This window comes from Cibotium barometz, chromosome 19, assembly GCF_041138505.1.
Source record: "Cibotium barometz isolate CiBa-2024 chromosome 19, ASM4113850v1, whole genome shotgun sequence".
In the NCBI taxonomy this organism is placed as follows: Eukaryota; Viridiplantae; Streptophyta; class Polypodiopsida; order Cyatheales; family Cibotiaceae; genus Cibotium; species Cibotium barometz.
In genome coordinates, this window is record NC_141064.1 from 44,714,620 (window position 1) to 44,734,262 (window position 19,643).

Below are 19,643 nucleotides of genomic sequence, written 5' to 3' on the forward strand. Positions count from 1 at the left end.
GGCAAAGGCCAGAACCAGACGGGGTCTTCCCCAGGACAGAGCCCGGGAGCCTCTGGCTCCAAGAACTCGAACAATGCGTCTAAGCTAACTCCTGACTAGAAAGCGGAGGCGGCAAGACAGGTGGCAAGTTGAGTGCTGAGGAGCTTTCTCAGTACAACAAGGAGGGTAGATATTTCTTTTGTCATACAAAAGGACATACTTCTCGGGATTGTCCGAAGAAGCCTCCAAAGCCTGCTGCCGCCGCCTCCACAGCTTCCGTGGTGAGCTCTGCTCCCACACAGACCCCAGCGGCTACCCCTAGTTCTTCAAACCCCGGTGCTTCAGTTGGAGCAATTATTAGCCAGGAGCTCGAAGATAAGCAGAAGGGCGCCCATGACCACGAGTATGAGCCCAACGAATCGCTCAAGTCCTTTGGCTTCATTGGTGGCCAGGGAGTTGTCGTCTTGTTTGACAACGGCAGCACGGAGGATGTGGTCACGGAACGGGTCGCTAGGCGTGCCCGTTTCGAGTTGACTTCGGTGGACAAACAGGTTGAGGGTTTTAGCACAGGCATGACAACGAGCGTCAAGTATGAAGCTCTAGGTGCTAAGTGATTCAGGGCATAGAATTTGTGCGACTTTATGGTTGCCCCTCTTGTACGAGCAGACATAATTTTGGGTATTCAGTGGTTTCATAAGTTTCTTCCTGATGTCAAGTGGGACAAGCACACGTTCCAAATCAATCGGAATGTGTCAAACGCCCCGGTGACCATTAAGTGTGAGCCAGGAATTCCGAACTTTCCGCTCATAAGCCACTTGCAGGCTAAGCGAGCAGTCCGGAAAGGCGCACAGTGTGCGATGATTTACATCCAGACAGCCCAGACGGTGGCCAGTGCTTCCGAGAAGTACTGGGTTCTCCACGAAAAGTTCCAGAAGATTTTTCTTCGTGACAGCCTCCCTTCCCAGCTCCCCCCGTCCAGACCGGAGGACCACAAGATTGACCTTCCCCAGGCTCGGAACCCCCGAGCAAGTTTCCGTATCGCCTTTCCAAGGCAATGGAATCGGAGTTGGACCGCCAACTCCAAGAATTGTTGCAATCTGGCTTCATCCGCCCCAGCGTGTCGCCATTTGCAGCACCGATCTTATTTGTCAAGAAGGAAGATGGGTCTTCCCGTTTGTGTGTCGATTATCGTGCACTCAACAAGCTAGCTATCAAGAGCAGATTCCCGATGCCTCGAATTGACTATATTCTCGAGAGGCTGAATGGAGCAAAGGTGTTCTCGAAACTTGATTTAAAGAGTGGGTACCACCAGGTGCGGATTGTGGAGGGGGACATCCCCGAGACAGCCTTCCGTACGGAACGGGCCCACTATGAATTTGTGGTCATGCCATTTGGCTTGATGAACGCCCCAGCTACATTTAACTGCATGATGATGCGTGCTTTCCGGGATTTGATTGGAAAGTGTGTGTTCATATTTCTGGACGACATACTTATATTTTCAGCTACGGTTGAGCAGCATGACGTTGATGTGGAGAAAGTCCTTATGTTGCTGGAAAGCAACGAGCTCTACGTCAATGAAAAGAAGTTGGAATTTTATCTGTTCCAGGTGCATTACTTGGGATATATAATTAGTGTTGAAGGCATTCGACTTGATCCGGCTAAAGTGGCTGAGATTGTCAACTGGGAAGTACCTCAGACAGCCTATGACATTAGATCTTTTGTGGGTATATGCTAGGCATACTCCACTCGTATCGACAAGTTTTTTGACCTCTCGACAGATCTCACCGATCTGCTAAAGGGAGTGAAGACAAGAAGGCAAAAGATTCGAATGACTCCACGAGCGTTGGAGGCATTTCAGAACCTCAAGGTGGCTTTGTCAGAAGCGCCTTGTTTAGCACTTGCCTCGTGGGACGAACCATTTCAAGTGATCACCGATGCGAGTAACATCGCAATTGGAGGTGTATTGGAACAGAATGGTCATCCAGTAGCTTACATGTCTCATAAGTTACTGCCCGCCGAGAAGAACTACTCAGTCTATGATCGTGAACTCCTAGCAGTTATACAGGCCTGGAAACATTGGAAACATTTTCTGTAAGGTTCGCAGTGACCATCAGGCATTACGCTAGATTTAGACAATGCCAAGTGCACAGTGGAGTGATCGACAGCACCGCTGGAGTCAGATATTCCAGCAATTCGGTGGTATGATTGAGTACCTTCCAAGAAAGGCCAATCCAGTGGCCGACGCTTTGAGCAGGAAGGGACAAGTGTCTATGATTCAGACCACTAGGCTTGACCTTGTTGGTACAGGACTAGAGGACATGAAGCACACGTACGTGGATTTTGAGGAATTCTGTACTCAATGGGAACATGCATTGGATGCCACAGGACCATGCCACTTTCTGATACGTGACGGTTGGCTTTTCTACAAAGGCCGACTATGTGTCATGAAGTCGTTCAGGACAGCTCTTCTCCATGATGCCCATGACGCCATTACAGCTGGTCATAGGGGCATGAATTCGACTCTGGAGAAATTGGAACGACAATACTATTGGCCAAAGATGAGGAGTGATGTGTTTACATATGTACAACGTTGTGACATTTGTCAAAAGGTGAAAGCTCCTCGTGGAAAGAAGATAGGGTTTGTACAGCCCTTGCCAATTCCTGAGGGTCCTTTCCAAGACATTTCCATGGATCTTGTCACGAATCTGCCTCCCAATCCGAGTAAGCGTAATACGCAGTGCTTAACTATTGTTGATAGATTTAGCAAATTTGTTATGCTTATTTCTTGCAGGGCCAATGTGACTGCCGAGGATGTTGCCCAGTTGTTTATTCGGCATTGGTACCTGATTGGCAGGATTCCTAGGACCATAGTGTCAGACCAAGATGCATAGACGGATGGCCAGACAGAGATATACAACCAGTTGGCCTTTGATGTGCTGAAGTGTTATGTCTACGATCAGCAAGGTAAGTGGGAATCGTATTTGCCTTTAGTTCAAGCTGTTTTGAATGATTCTTTTTCTTCAGCTATTGGCAGTTGTTGACCAGGACTTCGTCTTCAGTACCGGAGGCGAACAGAGTGACGGAGTCTTACCAGGAGATTTTAGAGTCAGTAAAGGACAGATTGGCTAAAGTGCAAGAGGACTACACTCGACAGGCCAATAAAGACCAAAGGGATATGAAGTTTTCGGAGGGGGATTGGGTTTATCTTCGGATTATGAAGCAAAGATTGAAGCAGGTGGGCAAGCGATGCCCAAAGTTGTCTTTCAGGAGCTTCGGACCTTTTCCCATCAGGAAAAAGATTAATGAGGTGTCTATGGAGTTAAAGCTACCTCCGAGTTGGACTATGCACGATGTATTTCATGTCAGTTGGTTAAAGCCATATGCAGGTCCAACCCCTTAAGAGGTCAAAGCCATATGCACGATGTATTTCATGTCAGTTGGTTAAAGCCATATGCAGGTTCAACCCCTTCAGAGGTCAAAGACGAAGCGGAACCAGACATTGTTGATGAAGCAGAAGTTATGGTTCCAGAACAGATCCTTCTGCACCGTTTCAAGCATGGCTCAGGCCGAAGACTACGACAGTTCCTCACAAAGTTTCAGGACCGAGGAACCCATGAAGCGGTATGGCTCGACAAAGAGTTTTTCGAAGACTATCCGGCGTTATTGACGGATTATTTAGAGGCTATGCAGCTTCCGTGAAGTTAAGCAGAAGGGGATGTCATGTGCATCCCGCACTTGGATGCCACGTACACATTTCTGTACAGAAAGTGCAGGACTTGGGATGGTGAACTGGTCCCATGTGAGCTCAGTCCGGGACGAGTCAGCCAGGGATCCATCTCAGATGTCCGAGGTCAGGTGTGCATTGTCCTGCACAGGAGTCTAAGGTCAGGTGTGCACTGTCCTGCACATGAAACAGTGCCAGTCCGCGCTCTGAGTCTCCCTCTAGAATGATGTCAGTGATTCTGTGTATCTGGTATGGTACCGGATGCCAGATCACTGAGTAGTTAGTGTTTAGGACAAGGGGCCAGCCCATAGGGCTACCCCGGATCTTAGTGTGGGCATGGGAATGGTGTGGAACCACCCCCATGAGGGCCAGGAAGGCCCAGGCTAAACCCACCAGCCATGGAGGGGCTGTAGGACAGCCCTAGGGTGCAAGAATAAGGCAGATTCCAGGAGTTTACAGCCTTTACATGGCTGTAGGGCAGGTATGGGGCAGCCCATACAGGCTGCCCAGCCCTTGGAATGTGGGCAAAGGCTGTGCCCAGCACGCTGGAAGCAGGCGCATCACCTCCCAGCCAGTTAGGAATAAAACGCAGCATTTTATAGATTTAATTCAGCATTTATTGCTGTATTTTCAGCAGTCGTGGGACATTTAAGGCTGGCCGCCTGGATTTATACTGGCCGACTGCTCATGTTGAGAAGTATAAATAGCCTAGCCCACAATCCCATTCAATCATCTCATTATTCACCAAGAGCTCAAGCAAATCAAGGGCTAGACAAGCCAAGGGAGTTGCTAAGCAAAGGGGTGACGTACTGCATGTCAAGGGCAGGGAATTCCCAGCCAAGAAAGGTCCAAGATTGTTGTATTTTCTTTCAGATTCACATCATTCTAATAAAGCAAATACACCATCCGTGGTGGGGGCCCTACAGAGGGTAATTGGGACCCAATACTGTGTCCTCTCCATCTCTCTCTCTCTCTATCTATTTTCTGCACATCTCCTTTCAGTTTGTGCGTTAATATCCGTCGCGAAAAGAGTGCTGAATTCTGAGTATTGAAGTTACCGATTCTTCTCCGAAGCTTCCGCATGTTACACTACTATCATAGGAGGCGCAGCAAACTCTGCTCGGATAATGTCATGAGGTACTGACGGTTTGCTGCGTATCATGCGTGCCATCATGAGGGCCTGTGGTCTCTCTATCTGTAACCACCAATGGGTAGCAAGGCTTGGCGCCCATACCGTTGCTCCATACATCAGTGTCGGTGTGACTAATGTGTCAAATAGCCACCCCTTCGTCCGGGGCTCTTGAAAATGCGCCTGGTGGCACTGTCTCTCTAGCATAGCCAATGCTGCATATCCCCGTGTCAATCTAGCTCTGGTTGCTGAACCCATGGTGAAGCGCGTGGCTGCTGCAGAGAAGGTAACCCCTAGGTACACGTATGATGTCACCACCTCCACCTGGCGTCCTGCGAGAGTGAATGTCAGCTGACTTGTTGCGTGACGAGTGGTGATCAATGCAAGGACGCAACACAAAGATGCAAGCAGGAAAACAAGTGACATTCTTATTTAGGGCTCTTGTAAAGAGTTCCAAGTTGTAGATGAGTGTGGGAGTGGGCTTAAAAATAATCCCACATGGGAAGTTTTGGGAGTTTTAGGAGTTTTAGTATAAAAAGTGGCTCATTTGAGAGCTTAGGCACACTTTGGGCTAAGTTCATGCAAGAGCTCCTTTGAGAGAGCTACTCTCCCTCTTCTCCATAGAGGTGAAGACTCTTCTCTCACCCCATCTACATCTTTGTATGAGATAAATCTCTTCATTGAATCAATAGCAATGTCATGAGTCTTTCTCATCCTCTTCTCTAATCATTTTACTCTTATGCATGCTTTTAGTATTTCGTTTTTGTGTATGTGGGCTGATTTGAAGCTTTCATGGAAGCTTGATGCTCGAGTGTGTGCATGCTTGTAGGAAGACAGGAGTGGAGTGAGGTCTTTCTCTTTGCTTGTGTGCATAGTGATTGTGTTCCTCTTGCTTGTATTTGTGAATGAATGGGTGTGTAGGAATGAGGGCAAGTTGAGCTTATGTGTGCTTAGTCTAGTGTCGTGTGATGGTAGCCATAAGCATTCTCTCCATTTGTGGATAAGCTTTTGTGCACTGGTACGGGTTGAATCCCTAGCTCCGAAAGGGATGCAAATCCCATTGGATTGAGCTACACGTGGATCATGCTACTCTTGCTACAGGTGAGAGAGTTTTCCGTCTCTCCATTGGCGCCGCTGCCGGGGAGAAGACTCAAAACCGGTTGAGAAGCTTGCATTACTACCACTATTTCTTTTTGTTTTTAGGTTTAGGGTTAGCATGAGTGTGGAATCTCGGAGCTAGTGATTAGAAGAGAAAAAAATAGATTAGGACTTACTTGTGCGGTTGAGATCTACTCCCGCTAATGTTTTCTCATTCATGTATATGCTTTCCATGGTTGTTTTCATCGTTGTGTTCATGTTTTGTTCATAGAATAGAAACGAAATTTGCATAATACATTAAGCTCAATGCATTATGTGTGAGCTTATGTATTATGCATTAAACTTGTGCTTAATGTATTAATGCGTTATGGCTTAAGCTTAATGCATTATGCAATAATGCAATAGATTAATGCTTAATGCATTATTGCATAAGCTTTATCCTTATTACATTATGCATTCATGCTTTCAGTTTATGCACATTACGTATTATGCATCAATGCATTAAGTGTATGCTTAAGGCAATATTAGCAGGCTCCAGCTGTGAAGGACAAGGCGGCGGCTGGCTGTAGCAGAAGAAGAAGGCGGCGGCTGACTGTAAGCGAGGTGAGGAGGCGAAGAGAGAGTGAGGAGGTGGCCGTCTCTGCCTCACCAGTAGAAGAAGGCGGCGAAGGCATCCACATCCACAGCATCCGCAGCAGATAAGGTGGTAGCGAAAAAGAAGGCGCACCGGCAGAAAGATAAGGTTAGTATTTTTTTATTTTTATTTTTTAGTTTTTTGTTAATTTTCATGTTTTTTGTATTTTTTTAAAAAATTAATAAAAATAAAAAGAAAAAAATAATAAAACAATAAAAAATAAATAAAAAAATAAAAAAAAAGAAAAGAAAAGAAAGAAAGAAAGAAAGAAAGAAAGAAAAAAAAAAAAATTCTGTAATTTTAGGAGTCCACATTTTTTTTAAGGAATCCACATTTTTTGCATATTCTGTAATTTTTTATTTTTTTAAATTTCTGTAATTTTTTACATAATTAGTGTAACTTGCATTTTTTTAAATTTTTGTAATTTTGTGCATAATTAGTATTTTTGTGTAATTAATAAAAAATAAAAAAATACAAAAAATAAAAAAATAATAAAAAAATAGGATAGGTATTTACACACATATTCATGTTAGTTGCATTTAGTGGTTAGGTAGGGTTTACAAATATATATATATATATACATAAATATATATATATATATATTTAAAAAAGAAAAAAGAAAAAAAGAAAAAAAAATCTTAAAATTTGACCTTATGCACTTGCGGTCGGGACGTCATATAGACACTGCCATAGGGCCTAGGGCACCTTCTAGAGTACCTACGCATGAAAGTGAGACCCAATCGGTAGGAAATTTGGCAGATATTGCTGAAACCTTTTCCGAATCCCAATCTGATACCCTCTCCGGAACAACTAGCTCATTGTCCATGGACAATCTAGGGCCGTCAAGTAGTCATCCCTTAGCCCCAAATAGGACACCCACAAGATCTTTTAATCCATTTGAAGCCGACACCATGGAGTTACCACTCAATGTGAGACTTCAATATGTCTACACGAATGCTCAAGGAGCTGAGATCTTTAGGGATCCACAACAACGGTATCTTGTTAAGATCGTAGACTTTTTCTCAGAGCTTGATAGAGCAGCTCTAGTCAATGACCAGGGTAACATGTACATGGGTGGAGATGGTGTTCGCTACGAAGTCACCTATCATCTAGAGAATGTAGACAAATTAGGGGAGCTCTCTAAAAGCGTGTTCTTAGACTTATCAAAGCTTTCTAGAGCAAGGGAGTCTAGTGATGATTGGCTCATTGAGCCGGACATGCTTGGACCATCCAATGCCCAGTCCTCAAAGCCATCCATAGATGATTTACTTCTTGTAGATCTAAATTTGGAAAGGGATAGGAAAGGCAAGAGCAAAATGGAACAGGGGGCTGAGAACCAATGGGAGTTTGTACGACAAATTCCAGTGACAAAGGTCTTACAGGATGACCCACTTCAAGAGGTCTATAAGGACTCTTTAGAAGGACATTATGCCACAACTAGATTGCCAGAGCTAGATCTTCCTCTAGCACTTGTGGTGGTAGTCGAGAAGCTTGCAGAATACAAGAACCGAATCGTTGATAAATGGGCCAATGAATAACGAACCTTAGATTGGAAGGAGATTCGGGAGCTCACGTGGAAAGAACTACCATTATTCATGGAAGTGTTCTCAACAAATACAGCTAAACCAGGAGAGACAGCCTTTCTTGGAGAAACTGCTGCTCCTCCCCTACGAGAGTTCATTAGAGAGGGACCCTCAACATCAAAGTGGACCACTGCAAGTAGCCCAACTCTAGCACCAAGATATTATCCTACACCAAAAGTGCGACCACAGATCACACCACCACAACGTTTCTCTCACTATGACAATCGGAGGGTAGGGGAGCCAACTCGGCCTCCCATAAATGCACCTCCTGAAATGCGGGTAACAAGATCTTTGGAGGGGGTTGGTGAGGCAGGTAATAGGGGACCCACACCAATTTGGGATGCATGTGGACCATCTTACCAAAGAGAGGAACAATTCCCACTGAGAGTGAGAGGCCGTAGGCCCTATGATGAGTATTCAAGACAAGTAAGGCCATCAACTCTTCAGAAATTGGTAAAGAAGTACGAAGGGTCGGGAGATCCATATGACCATGTAGCAGCATTTAGACAAGCAATTTGAGCTGAGCAAGTGACTGACAAGCATACGCAAATTGAAGGATTTGGGCTCACTCTTGAGGGAAAGGCCCTTGCTTGGTTTCAGGCACTAGAGGCTTCAGACAAATCTTCTTTACGAGTTCTGAAAGAGAGATTCATTGCTGCTTTTTCCTTGATGGAGATTCAACATGACACGGTAGCAAACATCTACTCTTTCAAGCAAGGCGAGACTGAGAGTGTTAGGGACTGTGTAAATAGGATGAAGCAGTACATGAATCGTTGCCCAGAAGATGAGAAGCCCACCCAGAGTCGATTAATTTCTCTCTTCTTAAAAGGACTCAAAAATTCAACACTGCATACACATCTCTATGCAAAGAAGCATACAAATTTCAATGAATGTTGCCATGATGCTATGGATTTCATACATAACTTTAAATTCCAAGATGGTTCTGGCCCTGAGGTGAAACCTAGAGATCAGTGGAGTGATGACCAAAGTTCAGGGTCTAGTGCGCTAGTAAATCCAGACCAGATAGCTAACCTAGTACTAAGAAGATTGGGACAAACCTATCGCCCACCCATGCAGCCACAACAACAGCAGCAGCGAATGAGGAGTGTACTACCTACAGGTCCTCATCTTTGTGGAGCATGTGGCGGTAACCATAAAACCGAAGAATGTAATACCTTTTCTCCTCTAGTCACAAACCAACCCACAAAGAAGTGGTGCCAGGCCTGTGCTTGGAACTTTACCCACACCACACAGGAATGTACTCGCATTGCAAGAATGAGACAGGAGCGTGAGCAGCAAAGGGGTGGAGTGACTCCACAAATGCATCAACAGTATACTAATTTTGAACGTAAGCCACCGATGGCACAAGAGCAAGCACGACCTGTTCTTGGAGCTCAACCTCCTGCTCCTGGTACTGCTCCTGTGAGGGTTGTTGACTACGACAATTCAAATATGTGTAGAGACTTGGTAAACCCAGGCTATGTGGAGGAGGAATATGCATCATATTCATCAAAGGAAAATCTCTTTGAAAGTCCCGCATATCCAAGCCAAGCACTGGAGGCTCAACCAGGGGAACAAAATTCTTTGATGTTGCTAGGCGGCTACCAACCTAGGACTCCAGGCCCCTCAGGTCAATGGCAGCAAAGGAAAGTAGAAGCCAAACTAATGGGCCCCTGTTATGAGTGCGGAGAACCCCATTGGGCTCGTGATTGTCCACATCGCTCAAGGCAAGCAGCTCGATCCAATACAACAGTACCACAGTTTCCACCAATTGAAAGATATTGTCTAGGGTGTTGTATAGAACACTTCCCAAAGGATTGTTTGCTGAAACCACATGAGGAAGGCACCTCTCAACCAAAGGTCTCACTCAACTTGGTAGGGGCAGTTCCATCGCCACCTTCATCAGAGAATGAGGATGTCGTGCCACTTAGAGTCATGACTAGATCACAGACACGAAATGCCGAAATGCAAACTGATGAGACACCTCGAACTAGGGATGCAAAGGCAAATCTAGTGGACAAGACCCTACATTCCAATAGAAAAAGGACCACTAGGAGGAAAAAGAACCGCAACAAGCAAACTAAGAGTGCATCCACTAGTTCTCAAGAAGTCTCTAAACAAAACATGAGGGATCAAGCTTTTACATCCCAAGAAGTGCATGAGGAGCATCAACCTCAACCTGGGCCTAGTGCTAAACAAGATGAGGCTAGTACAACCGAGGATAGTTCTGGGGGTTCTGTTTTTGTGGATAAGGTGAACGAGACTCTAGATGCAATCATTGATGCTCATAGAAGTCGCATTGCAGCTTTATCTGAGCTACCCAAGAAGCTTCAAGAATACCCAAACCCTCGTGAGGAGAAGATCAATCTAGCTATACATCAGCAACTCATTAGGGAAGCTCAATCAATACTTGAGGGACCACCTCCACCTATCCCTCGGGGCCCAACCTCTCTTAAGCCAACATTAGAAACCATACCAGAAGTGTCATCAAGTTGGGAAATGAAAAGTGAGCTCATCTCACAATCTCATAGCGAGAAGTCTGCACCAATTGCCACTCCATTGAAAGAAGGTATTCTGCCACTACCTAGCCTTGCCTTCCCATGCAATGATGAAGTTATTGATGCTAACGAGGACATGGCAAATGAGATGTGGGCAGCAGTTCATGAGAAAGTTAATGAGAATATGTCCTCTATTATTTCACCTCCATTCTCTGAGGTGGATTTTACCAGGAGCACAAAAAACAACTTTAGACGCCCAAGGATCCAGGAGGAAGTTCAAACAATTGTTTCTCCTAGAAGTAAGCATACAATGAAAACCTTACCATTATATTTGGGAGAATATGAGAACTGTTCTCAAACCTTGAGGATACCCTCTATGCATAGAAGGTTGACAAAGGAGATGGATATGGGTATCGTGTAAGCTATTTTGTCAGCACCAGTGGCTTGTACCTTACCTTTGCTTGATTTGATAAAGCTTCGTCCAGAGTTGTGGAATGATATTGCCACATGTTTGTCAGAGCAGGTATTGCTACAAAAGGGGATACAATTATTTGTACCTCCGATATGATTCTGTCATCACAAGGGTCAACCTAAAGAATCACTCATATCGTGATGTAACAAGGTCTCCAATAGATGAGTTTGATTCTGCTTCATCTGAGGGCTCAAGAGTTACATTGTCAGATGGGCGAGAAGATCTGTGGATGTGTGGAGCCTTATGTAGGGATTTCAACACTGAGAGACTTAAGGGTAATCGAAGTGTATCAGATGAGGCATACATTCCACAAGCCTTCCCTGAGCACTTAATTGATCCACTAGAATGGAGTCATGTCCTTGCAACATTATCGACATGTGCTTTACCTAAGCCAATTCAATTTTGTGACTCAGATGGATATGACATTATTCCTATACGAATGGTACAACCACGTGATCTTCTAGATGTTTTGTACTATGGCGATGCATCCACAACAGCAGTGCATGTAGAGAAAGTCTCAGTGGAGGATTTAACACTCGAATCTGCTAATGATGCTGATAAGGAAGAGACTAGAAGGTGAGTAAATGCCTAACTTCATTAATGGAAGTCGTCTCAAGAAATACAATGAACCATTAACTGAAGCCATGCTTCGACAAATGCATGCTGCACACACACGGAAAGAAGCACATGACCTACTTAAACGTCAGGCTCAAGAAGAGGCTAAAGCTAGAGTTGCAAAAGCCAAGGAGCGTCGCAAGGCTTCTATGTTGGCCTTACAGTTGGCTACTGATGAACAATATGTCGATCCTCTCAATATTCAAGTGTGTCTTCATCTTCATGAGACTACCTACTTTGTCTCTGCCTTAATTGACTCTGGTGCAGATTATAATGTTCTCTCGTTTGACACATGGATAGCCTTGGGAGAGCCAACACTTCTGCACATTCCTATTGACTTACGAAGCTTCTCAGGTGAAGATAACCCTATAGAGGGAAAATGTGTCATTATGATGTCCATTCATGATCACCAGATGTCAGTTCCCTTTTATGTGGCAAGTAAGTCCAAGGCAGTGGTAGAGACTGTTCTCGGTCGATCATGGTTAAGTGCTACCAATTGTTCTTTAGATTGGAAGAATAGACAATATAAATTGCAAATTGACTCTGATTGCATCTTGGGATCTGCTGCTCCACGAGTTTTATCATGTCAAAAGGGTGGTAGTTCTACCTTACACAACCCACTTTCAAAATCTGCTCTTGAAGCTCCAACACAAATGATGTGGATAATCGATGAGTCCTCAAGTGAGGGCCATGGCTGGCATGTTCTAACTACTCTAGTCACTACTCAAAGAAGGCCAAGCAAGAAGGAATTATCAATTTGGCTACCCAAAGATGCGTACACACTTGTACCATCTAGCCTAGTTGCTAAGCCTCCTAAAAAGCACATTTTTTCAAAACTAAACCTCAGATTGTTACTCGTTGGGTCCCAAAGCATGTTCTTAAAGCACAAGGCTATTATGAGGGTGCAACAGTACTTTGGCTTCCCAAATGCCATGGTTTGCTAGGGGTAAAAGAGTGTATCAATAAGATTCCAAAAGCCACCCTTGGTTTTCCATATCAGTGGGTGCAAAGGAAATCAACACAACCTCTTCAAGATAGGATAGGTGGTTGTGATAGCACCTACAAATCTCCTTGTGTTGACCTTCCCAAAACATGTATTGAATCACCAGTTGTCCCAATTTCTCCTTGTTACACAATTCCACCATCAACTTGTGTACCTAAGACAAATCCAACTTTACATGAGTCTCCTTTGAGCATAGATTCTAGCACTTCAATTTCTAAATCCTCTTATCTTGCTCAAATTCCTCGACAATTGCTAACCTTCCCACCTCTTAAGAAGGACATACCCAAAACCAAAGGTAAGGCATTAACACTACAATTGAAGCTCTTTGGTAGATCAGTGTTTGAATAGTCTCACATTTACTAATGTGGTTCCTTATGCCTTTAGAGGATTGTGTTCGTTTTGAGATGATCTTATCTACAATGTTTTTGATTGGGATTGTAATGATGGATATGAGTGTATAAAGTTTGAAGTTTCTAAATTTCATTGTTCTACGACCAGATACCTCCTGATGGATACTTGGCGAGATACATGTCTACCATGCATTGACCCTGATAGTACTCAACCTGAACATCGCGGGGGTTATAGTGCTTCTCCTTTTCAAACTCATTCTAGGTACTTTTATGCTCCCTTAGGTGAAAATTGCTGTGGGCATCACTTTGTCACTTTATTCTATCAACAGCATCACCCATTTCCACATTGTCAAGAGTGTGCACGACTCGTATTAGGAGAAGCTTCACACATTTGTTGGCTATGCCGCTCTTACTTTCGACGATATGGCACGGGCTTAATGAAACAAATTGTGGGAATTACACCCCAACGCCATAACCTTCTTGATGTGAGAGTACCAGAGAGAGGACCAAATCAACGTAGATTACCTGAGGAGGTTCAAGCACAACAATGGAGGGATACATGCATAAATGACTTGCAACCACCTATCTTGCAAGCCCTCCTTCCCCAAGCCTCAACATGTCAATTTTGGATCACTATGAGTACCTATATTGAGCAGTTCCAAAATCGAAATTGTCTGCTTAACCTTCCCATAGAACCAATGCCATATTTTAGCGAGGAAGCACTCCTTCCTCTGCCACCTTTTCCAGAGGCCAGTTTTTGTACAGGGTTGTCATTGCATCCTGAAGTGATTGATATCATCTTTCCAGCAGAAGTGGACACGGATCCACCACCAGTACAAGGGTAAGCTTATTAACTCCACAATAAGATCAACAAGCCAGGGCACTTTTCTCCCACTGGGTTTTTCCTCTCGGCTGTATTCGGTGATTGGTACCAATAACAAATTTTATTCTTTTCTTTTCTTTTCTTGTTTGTTAATAAACATTTTGCAGAGATCTCAGCTAAACAAGAGCATACAAACACGCCCCAATAGTCCACCTACCGTGCACATAAATTAGGAAGGGGGGAGACATGCAATGCCTACAAAGAGCAAAGAGAAGCAATCTGCAGAACATCAGCAATGCATCAATGCAAACGCACAACATCAACGAGCACTACAACAGGTGTATTCAAATCATAATCTTTTGTTCTTTATGTGCTTTTAACTTTTGGATATATTGTTTGCATGTTCACACACAGTTGGCTGGTTTAAGTTTTAAATTAGTTGTTAAAATGTGGTGAGTGATTTCTAGATTCTTAGAGGACTTAGTAGAAGGTATTTCTATTTGAAGACGGTGTAGGATATATACCAACGGAGTATGCCGAGTTCTTATGCTCTCGAAGTATATTAGTTATCCCTAGTGGTAGCTACCTCTTAGGTATGGGCTAGGTGCTAGGATTAATAAAAAATTTACGAAAATCATGCCCTAAAAAATATATACAAGTGAATCGAGACATGACGTGTCTACAGCCATGTGGAATGCTTGGTAGGACCTGGGGTTGTCTTAGCACCTTGGGGCCGATGCCTTGGTTTCCATGGGGTGAACACTGACGTCTAAAAGATTAAGAAAAAACCTTCAAGGACTCTATCGCCTTGATAGATGCTGGTAGGACTCTGGGGTACATTATGGGCCCTCGAGACCGATGCCCTCATCTTCATGGGATACTCCTTATGTCAAAAAGAAAGAAAAGGGTCTGTCGCCCTTGAGATACTTAGCGGTCTTTAGATTCTCTTGGCGGAGGTCTCTTGGCCATTGCTTGGGTCTCATTGGGATGGAACCTTCCTCTTTATTCATCTTTAACACAAAAAAAAAAAAAAAAAAAAAAGGATCCAATCACCATTGCTCATATCTAGGAGTCGGGTTGCCACGTAGGAATAACTTAAACACTTGTAGGACATTGAGACTGCGGTCATAACCTGCGGTGTACAAGCACACTTGCCTTTGCATAGCACTATCTACCACCTAGTCTCACTTTGCCTAGTCTTTACTCACCTCTTTTAGCACTCTTTAAAACTCTAATCAGCCTTTCACTTGTATGCTCACGTGTGAGATTGTCATTGCTGGTTTTTTTTTCAATAAAAGGCTTTACTTGTATCCATTGTCTTGTCCAGCTTTTGCTTCTACCGCACTCGAGGACGTGCGCAAAATAGGAAGGGGAGAGTGTTGCGTGACGAGTGGTGATCAATGCAAGGATGCAACACAAAGATGCAAGCAGGAAAACAAGTGACATTCTTATTTAGGGCTCTTGTAAAGAGTTCCAAGTTGTAGATGAGTGTGGGAGTGGGCTTAAGAATAATCCCACATGGGAAGTTTTGGGAGTTTTAGGAGTTTTAGTATAAAAAGTGGCTCATTTGAGAGCTTAGGCACACTTTGGGCTAAGTTCATGCAAGAGCTCCTTTGAGAGAGCTACTCTCCCTCTTCTCCATAGAGGTGAAGACTCTTCTCTCACCCCATCTACATCTTTGTATGAGATAAATCTCTTCATTGAATCAATAGCAATGTCATGAGTCTTTCTCATCCTCTTCTCTAATCATTTTACTCTTATGCATGCTTTTAGTATTTCGTTTTTGTGTATGTGGGTTGATTTGAAGCTTTCATGGAAGCTTGATGCTTGAGTGTGTGCATGCTTGTAGGAAGATAGGAGTGGAGTGAGATCTTTCTCTTTGCTTGTGTGCATAGTGATTGTGTTCCTCTTGCTTGTATTTGTGAATGAATGGGTGTGTAGGAATGAGGGCAAGTTGAGCTTGTGTGTGTGCTTAGTCTAGTGTCGTGTGATGGTAGCCATAAGCATTCTCTCCATTTGTGGATAAGCTTTTGTGCACCGGTACGGGTTGAATCCCTAGCTCCGAAAGGGATGCAAATTCCATTGGATTGAGCTACACGTGGATCATGCTACTCTTGCATGTCTCCTTCCTTCCTAATTTGTGTGCACGGTAGGTGGACTATTGGGGCGTGTTTGTATGCTCTTGTTTAGCTGAGATCTCTGGAAAATGTTTATTAACAAACAAGAAAAGAAAAGAAAAGAATAAAATTTGTTATTGGTGCCAATCACCGAATACAGCTGAGGGAAAAAACCCAGTGGGAGAAAAGTGCCCTGGCTTGTTGATCTTATTGTGGAGTTGATAAGCTTACCCTTGTACTGGTGGTGGATCCGTGTCTACTTTTGCTGGAAAGATGATATCAATCACTTCAGGATGCAATGACAACCCTGTACAAAAACCGGCCTCTGGAGAAGGTGGTAGAGGAAGGAGTGCTTCCTCGCTAAAATATGGCATTGGTTCTATGGGAAGGTTAAGCAGACAATTTCGATTTTGGAACTGCTCAATATAGGTACTCATAGTGATCCAAAATTGACATGTTGAGGCTTGGGGAAGGAGGGCTTGCAAGATAGGTGGTTGCAAGTCATTTATGCATGTATCCCTCCATTGTTGTGCTTGAACCTCCTCAGGTAATCTACGTTGATTTGGTCCTCTCTCTGGTACTCTCACATCAAGAAGGTTATGGCGTTGGGGTGTAATTCCCACGATTTGTTTCATTAAGCCCGTGCTATATCGTCGAAAGTAAGAGCGGCATAGCCAACAAATGTGTGAAGCTTCTCCTAATACGAGTCGTACACACTCTTGACAATGTGGAAATGGGTGATGCTGTTGATAGAATAAAGTGACAAAGTGATGCCCACAGCAATTTTCACCTAAGGGAGCATAAAAGTACCTAGAATGAGTTTGAAAAGGAGGAGCACTATAACACCCGCGATGTTCAGGTTGAGTACTATCAGGGTCAATGCATGGTAGACATGTATCTCGCCAAGTATCCATCAGGAGGTATCTGGTCGTAGAACAATGAAATTTAGAAACTTCAAACTTTATACACTCATATCCATCATTACAATCCCAATCAAAAACATTGTAGATAAGATCATCTCAAAACGAACACAATCCTCTAAAGGCATAAGGAACCACATTAGTAAATGTGAGACTATTCAAACACTGATCTACCAAAGAGCTTCAATTGTAGTGTTAATGCCTTACCTTTGGTTTTTTGAGCAAGATAAGAGGATTTAGGCATTGAAGTGCTAGAATCTATGCTCAAAGGAGACTCATGTAAAGTTGGATTTGTCTTAGGTACACAAGTTGATGGTGGAATTGTGTAACAAGGAGAAATTGGGACAACTGGTGATTCAATACATGTTTTGGGAAGGTCAACACAAGGAGATTTGTAGGTGCTATCACAACCACCTATCCTATCTTGAAGAGGTTGTGTTGATTTCCTTTGCACCCACTGATATGGAAAACCAAGGGTGGCTTTTGGAATCTTATTGATACACTCTTTTACCCCTAGCAAACCATGGCATTTGGGAAGCCAAAGTGCTGTTGCACCCTCATAATAGCCTTGTGCTTTAAGAACATGCTTTGGGACCCAACGAGTAACAATCTGAGGTTTAGTTTTGGAAAAGATATGCTTTTTAGGAGGCTTAGCAACTAGGCTAGATGGTACAAGTGTGTACGCATCTTTGGGTAGCTAAATTGATAATTCCTGCTTGCTTGGCCTTCTTTGAGCAGTGACTAGAGTAGTTGGAACATGCCAGCCATAGCCCTCACTTGAGGACTCATCGATTATCCACATCATTTGTGTTGGAGCTTCAAGAGCAGATTTTGAAAGTGGGTTGTGTAAGGTAGAACTACCACCCTTTTGACATGATAAAACTCGTGGAGCAGCAGATCCCAAGATGCAATCAGAGTCAATTTGCAATTTATATTGTCTATTCTTCCAATCTAAAGAACAATTGGTAGCACTTACCCATGATCGACCGAGAACAGCCTCTACCACTGCCTTGGACTTACTTGCCACATAAAAGGGAACTGACATCTGGTGATCCTGAATGGACATCATAATGACACATTTTCCCTCTATAGGGTTATCTTCACCTGAGAAGCTTTGTAAGTCAATAGGAATGTGGACAAGTGTTGGTTGTCCCAAGGCTATCCATGTGTCAAACGAGAGAATATTATAATCTGCACCAGAGTCAATTAAGGCAGAGACAAAGTAGGTAGTCTCATGAAGATGAAGACACACTTGAATATTGAAAGGATCGACATATTGTTCATCAGTAGCCAACTGTAAGGCCAACATAGAAGCCTTGCGACGCTCCTTGGCTTTTGCAACTCTAGCTTTAGCCTCTTCTTGAGCCTGACGTTTAAGTAGGTCATGTGCTTCTTTCCGTGTGTATGCAGCATGCATTTGTTGAAGCATGGCTTCAGTTAATGGTTCATTGTATTTCTTGAGACGACTTCCATTAATGAAGTTAGGCATTTGCTCACCTTCTAGTGTCTCTTCCTTATCAGCATCATTAGCAGATTCGAGTGTTAAATCCTCCACTGAGACTTTCTCTACATGCAGTGCTGTTGTGGATGCATCGCCATAGTACAAAACATCTAGAAGGTCACGTGGTTGTACCATTCGTATAGGAATAATGTCATATCCATCTGAGTCACAAAATTGAATTGGCTTAGGTAAAGCACATGTCGATAATGTTGCAAGGACATGACTCCATTCTAGTGGATCAATTAAGTGCTCAGGGAAGGGTTGTGGAATGTATGCCTCATCTGATACACTTCGATTACCCTTAAGTCTCTCAGTGTTGAAATCCCTACATGAGGCTCCACACATCCACAGATCTTCTCGCCCATCTGACAATGTAACTCTTGAGCCCTCAGATGAAGCAGAATCAAACTCATCTATTGGAGACCTTGTTACATCACGATATGAGTGATTCTTTAGGTTGACCCTTGTGATGACAGAATCATGTCGGAGGTACAAATAATTGTATCCCCAATCTTGAATCATTTGAAATTGTCGCATGAATGGTCTACCCAATATCACTTCATAGTTTGGATGTTTTCCAAAATCCACTGCTGCAAAGGTGTGCTCATATTCAATCCCACATGTGGTGACCAATATGTTCTCAAGCAGCCCAAGGGGATGTTCTAAGCTTCCATCTGCTAGCTGCAAGCGCATCCTGGTACTCCTAATAGCTGGTTTGCCCCACTTTTCCCAAATGGACCTTGTCACAATGCCCACTCGTGCACCACTATCAAGTATTGCAGTTGAAGCTACTTTTCGCACTTCTAATGGGAGGGTAGCATTTCCCTGATCGTCCTCACAAAATTTTCCTACTTTGTTGATAGGAACTGGCATAACATGCTTTGTCTCAGGGTGTATAGTACAATGATGGTGACCCTTTTGTAGCAATACCTGCTCTGACAAACATGTGGCAATATCATTCCACAACTCTGGACGAAGCTTTATCAAATCAAGCAAAGGTAAGGTACAAGCTACTGGTGCTGACAAAATAGCTTACACGATACCCATATCCATCTCCTTTGTCAACCTTCTATGCATAGAGGGTATCCTCAAGGTTTGAGAACAGTTCTCATATTCTCCCAAATATGATGGTAAGGTTTTCATTGTATGCTTACTTCTAGGAGAAACAATTGTTTGAACTTCCTCCTGGATGCTTGG

General features: G+C 43.6%; 2 protein-coding genes across 5 annotated transcripts in view; both read left to right on the top strand.

Moving 5' to 3' along the window:
• LOC147628649 (uncharacterized) overlaps positions 1–4,341 on the top strand; it is a 33,139-nt gene extending 28,798 nt beyond the window's left edge. The window contains exons 4-5 of the mRNA XM_086813077.1: positions 3,014–3,365; positions 3,437–4,341. Coding sequence (XP_086669203.1) covers positions 3,014–3,365; positions 3,437–3,678 — 594 coding nt within the window. The 3' untranslated portion in view covers positions 3,679–4,341. The remainder of the gene's footprint in view (positions 1–3,013; positions 3,366–3,436) is intronic.
• Positions 1–19,643, top strand: part of LOC147628648 (pentatricopeptide repeat-containing protein At3g02330, mitochondrial-like) — a 102,498-nt gene that overhangs the window by 32,236 nt on the left and 50,619 nt on the right. For 2 of the 4 annotated variants that reach the window (XR_015268152.1, XR_015268151.1), the window contains exon 2: positions 6,462–6,672. The exons of the other annotated variants lie outside the window; for them this stretch is intronic. The gene's annotated coding sequence lies outside the window, so the exon portion shown is untranslated. The remainder of the gene's footprint in view (positions 1–6,461; positions 6,673–19,643) is intronic. 4 annotated transcript variants of the gene reach the window in all.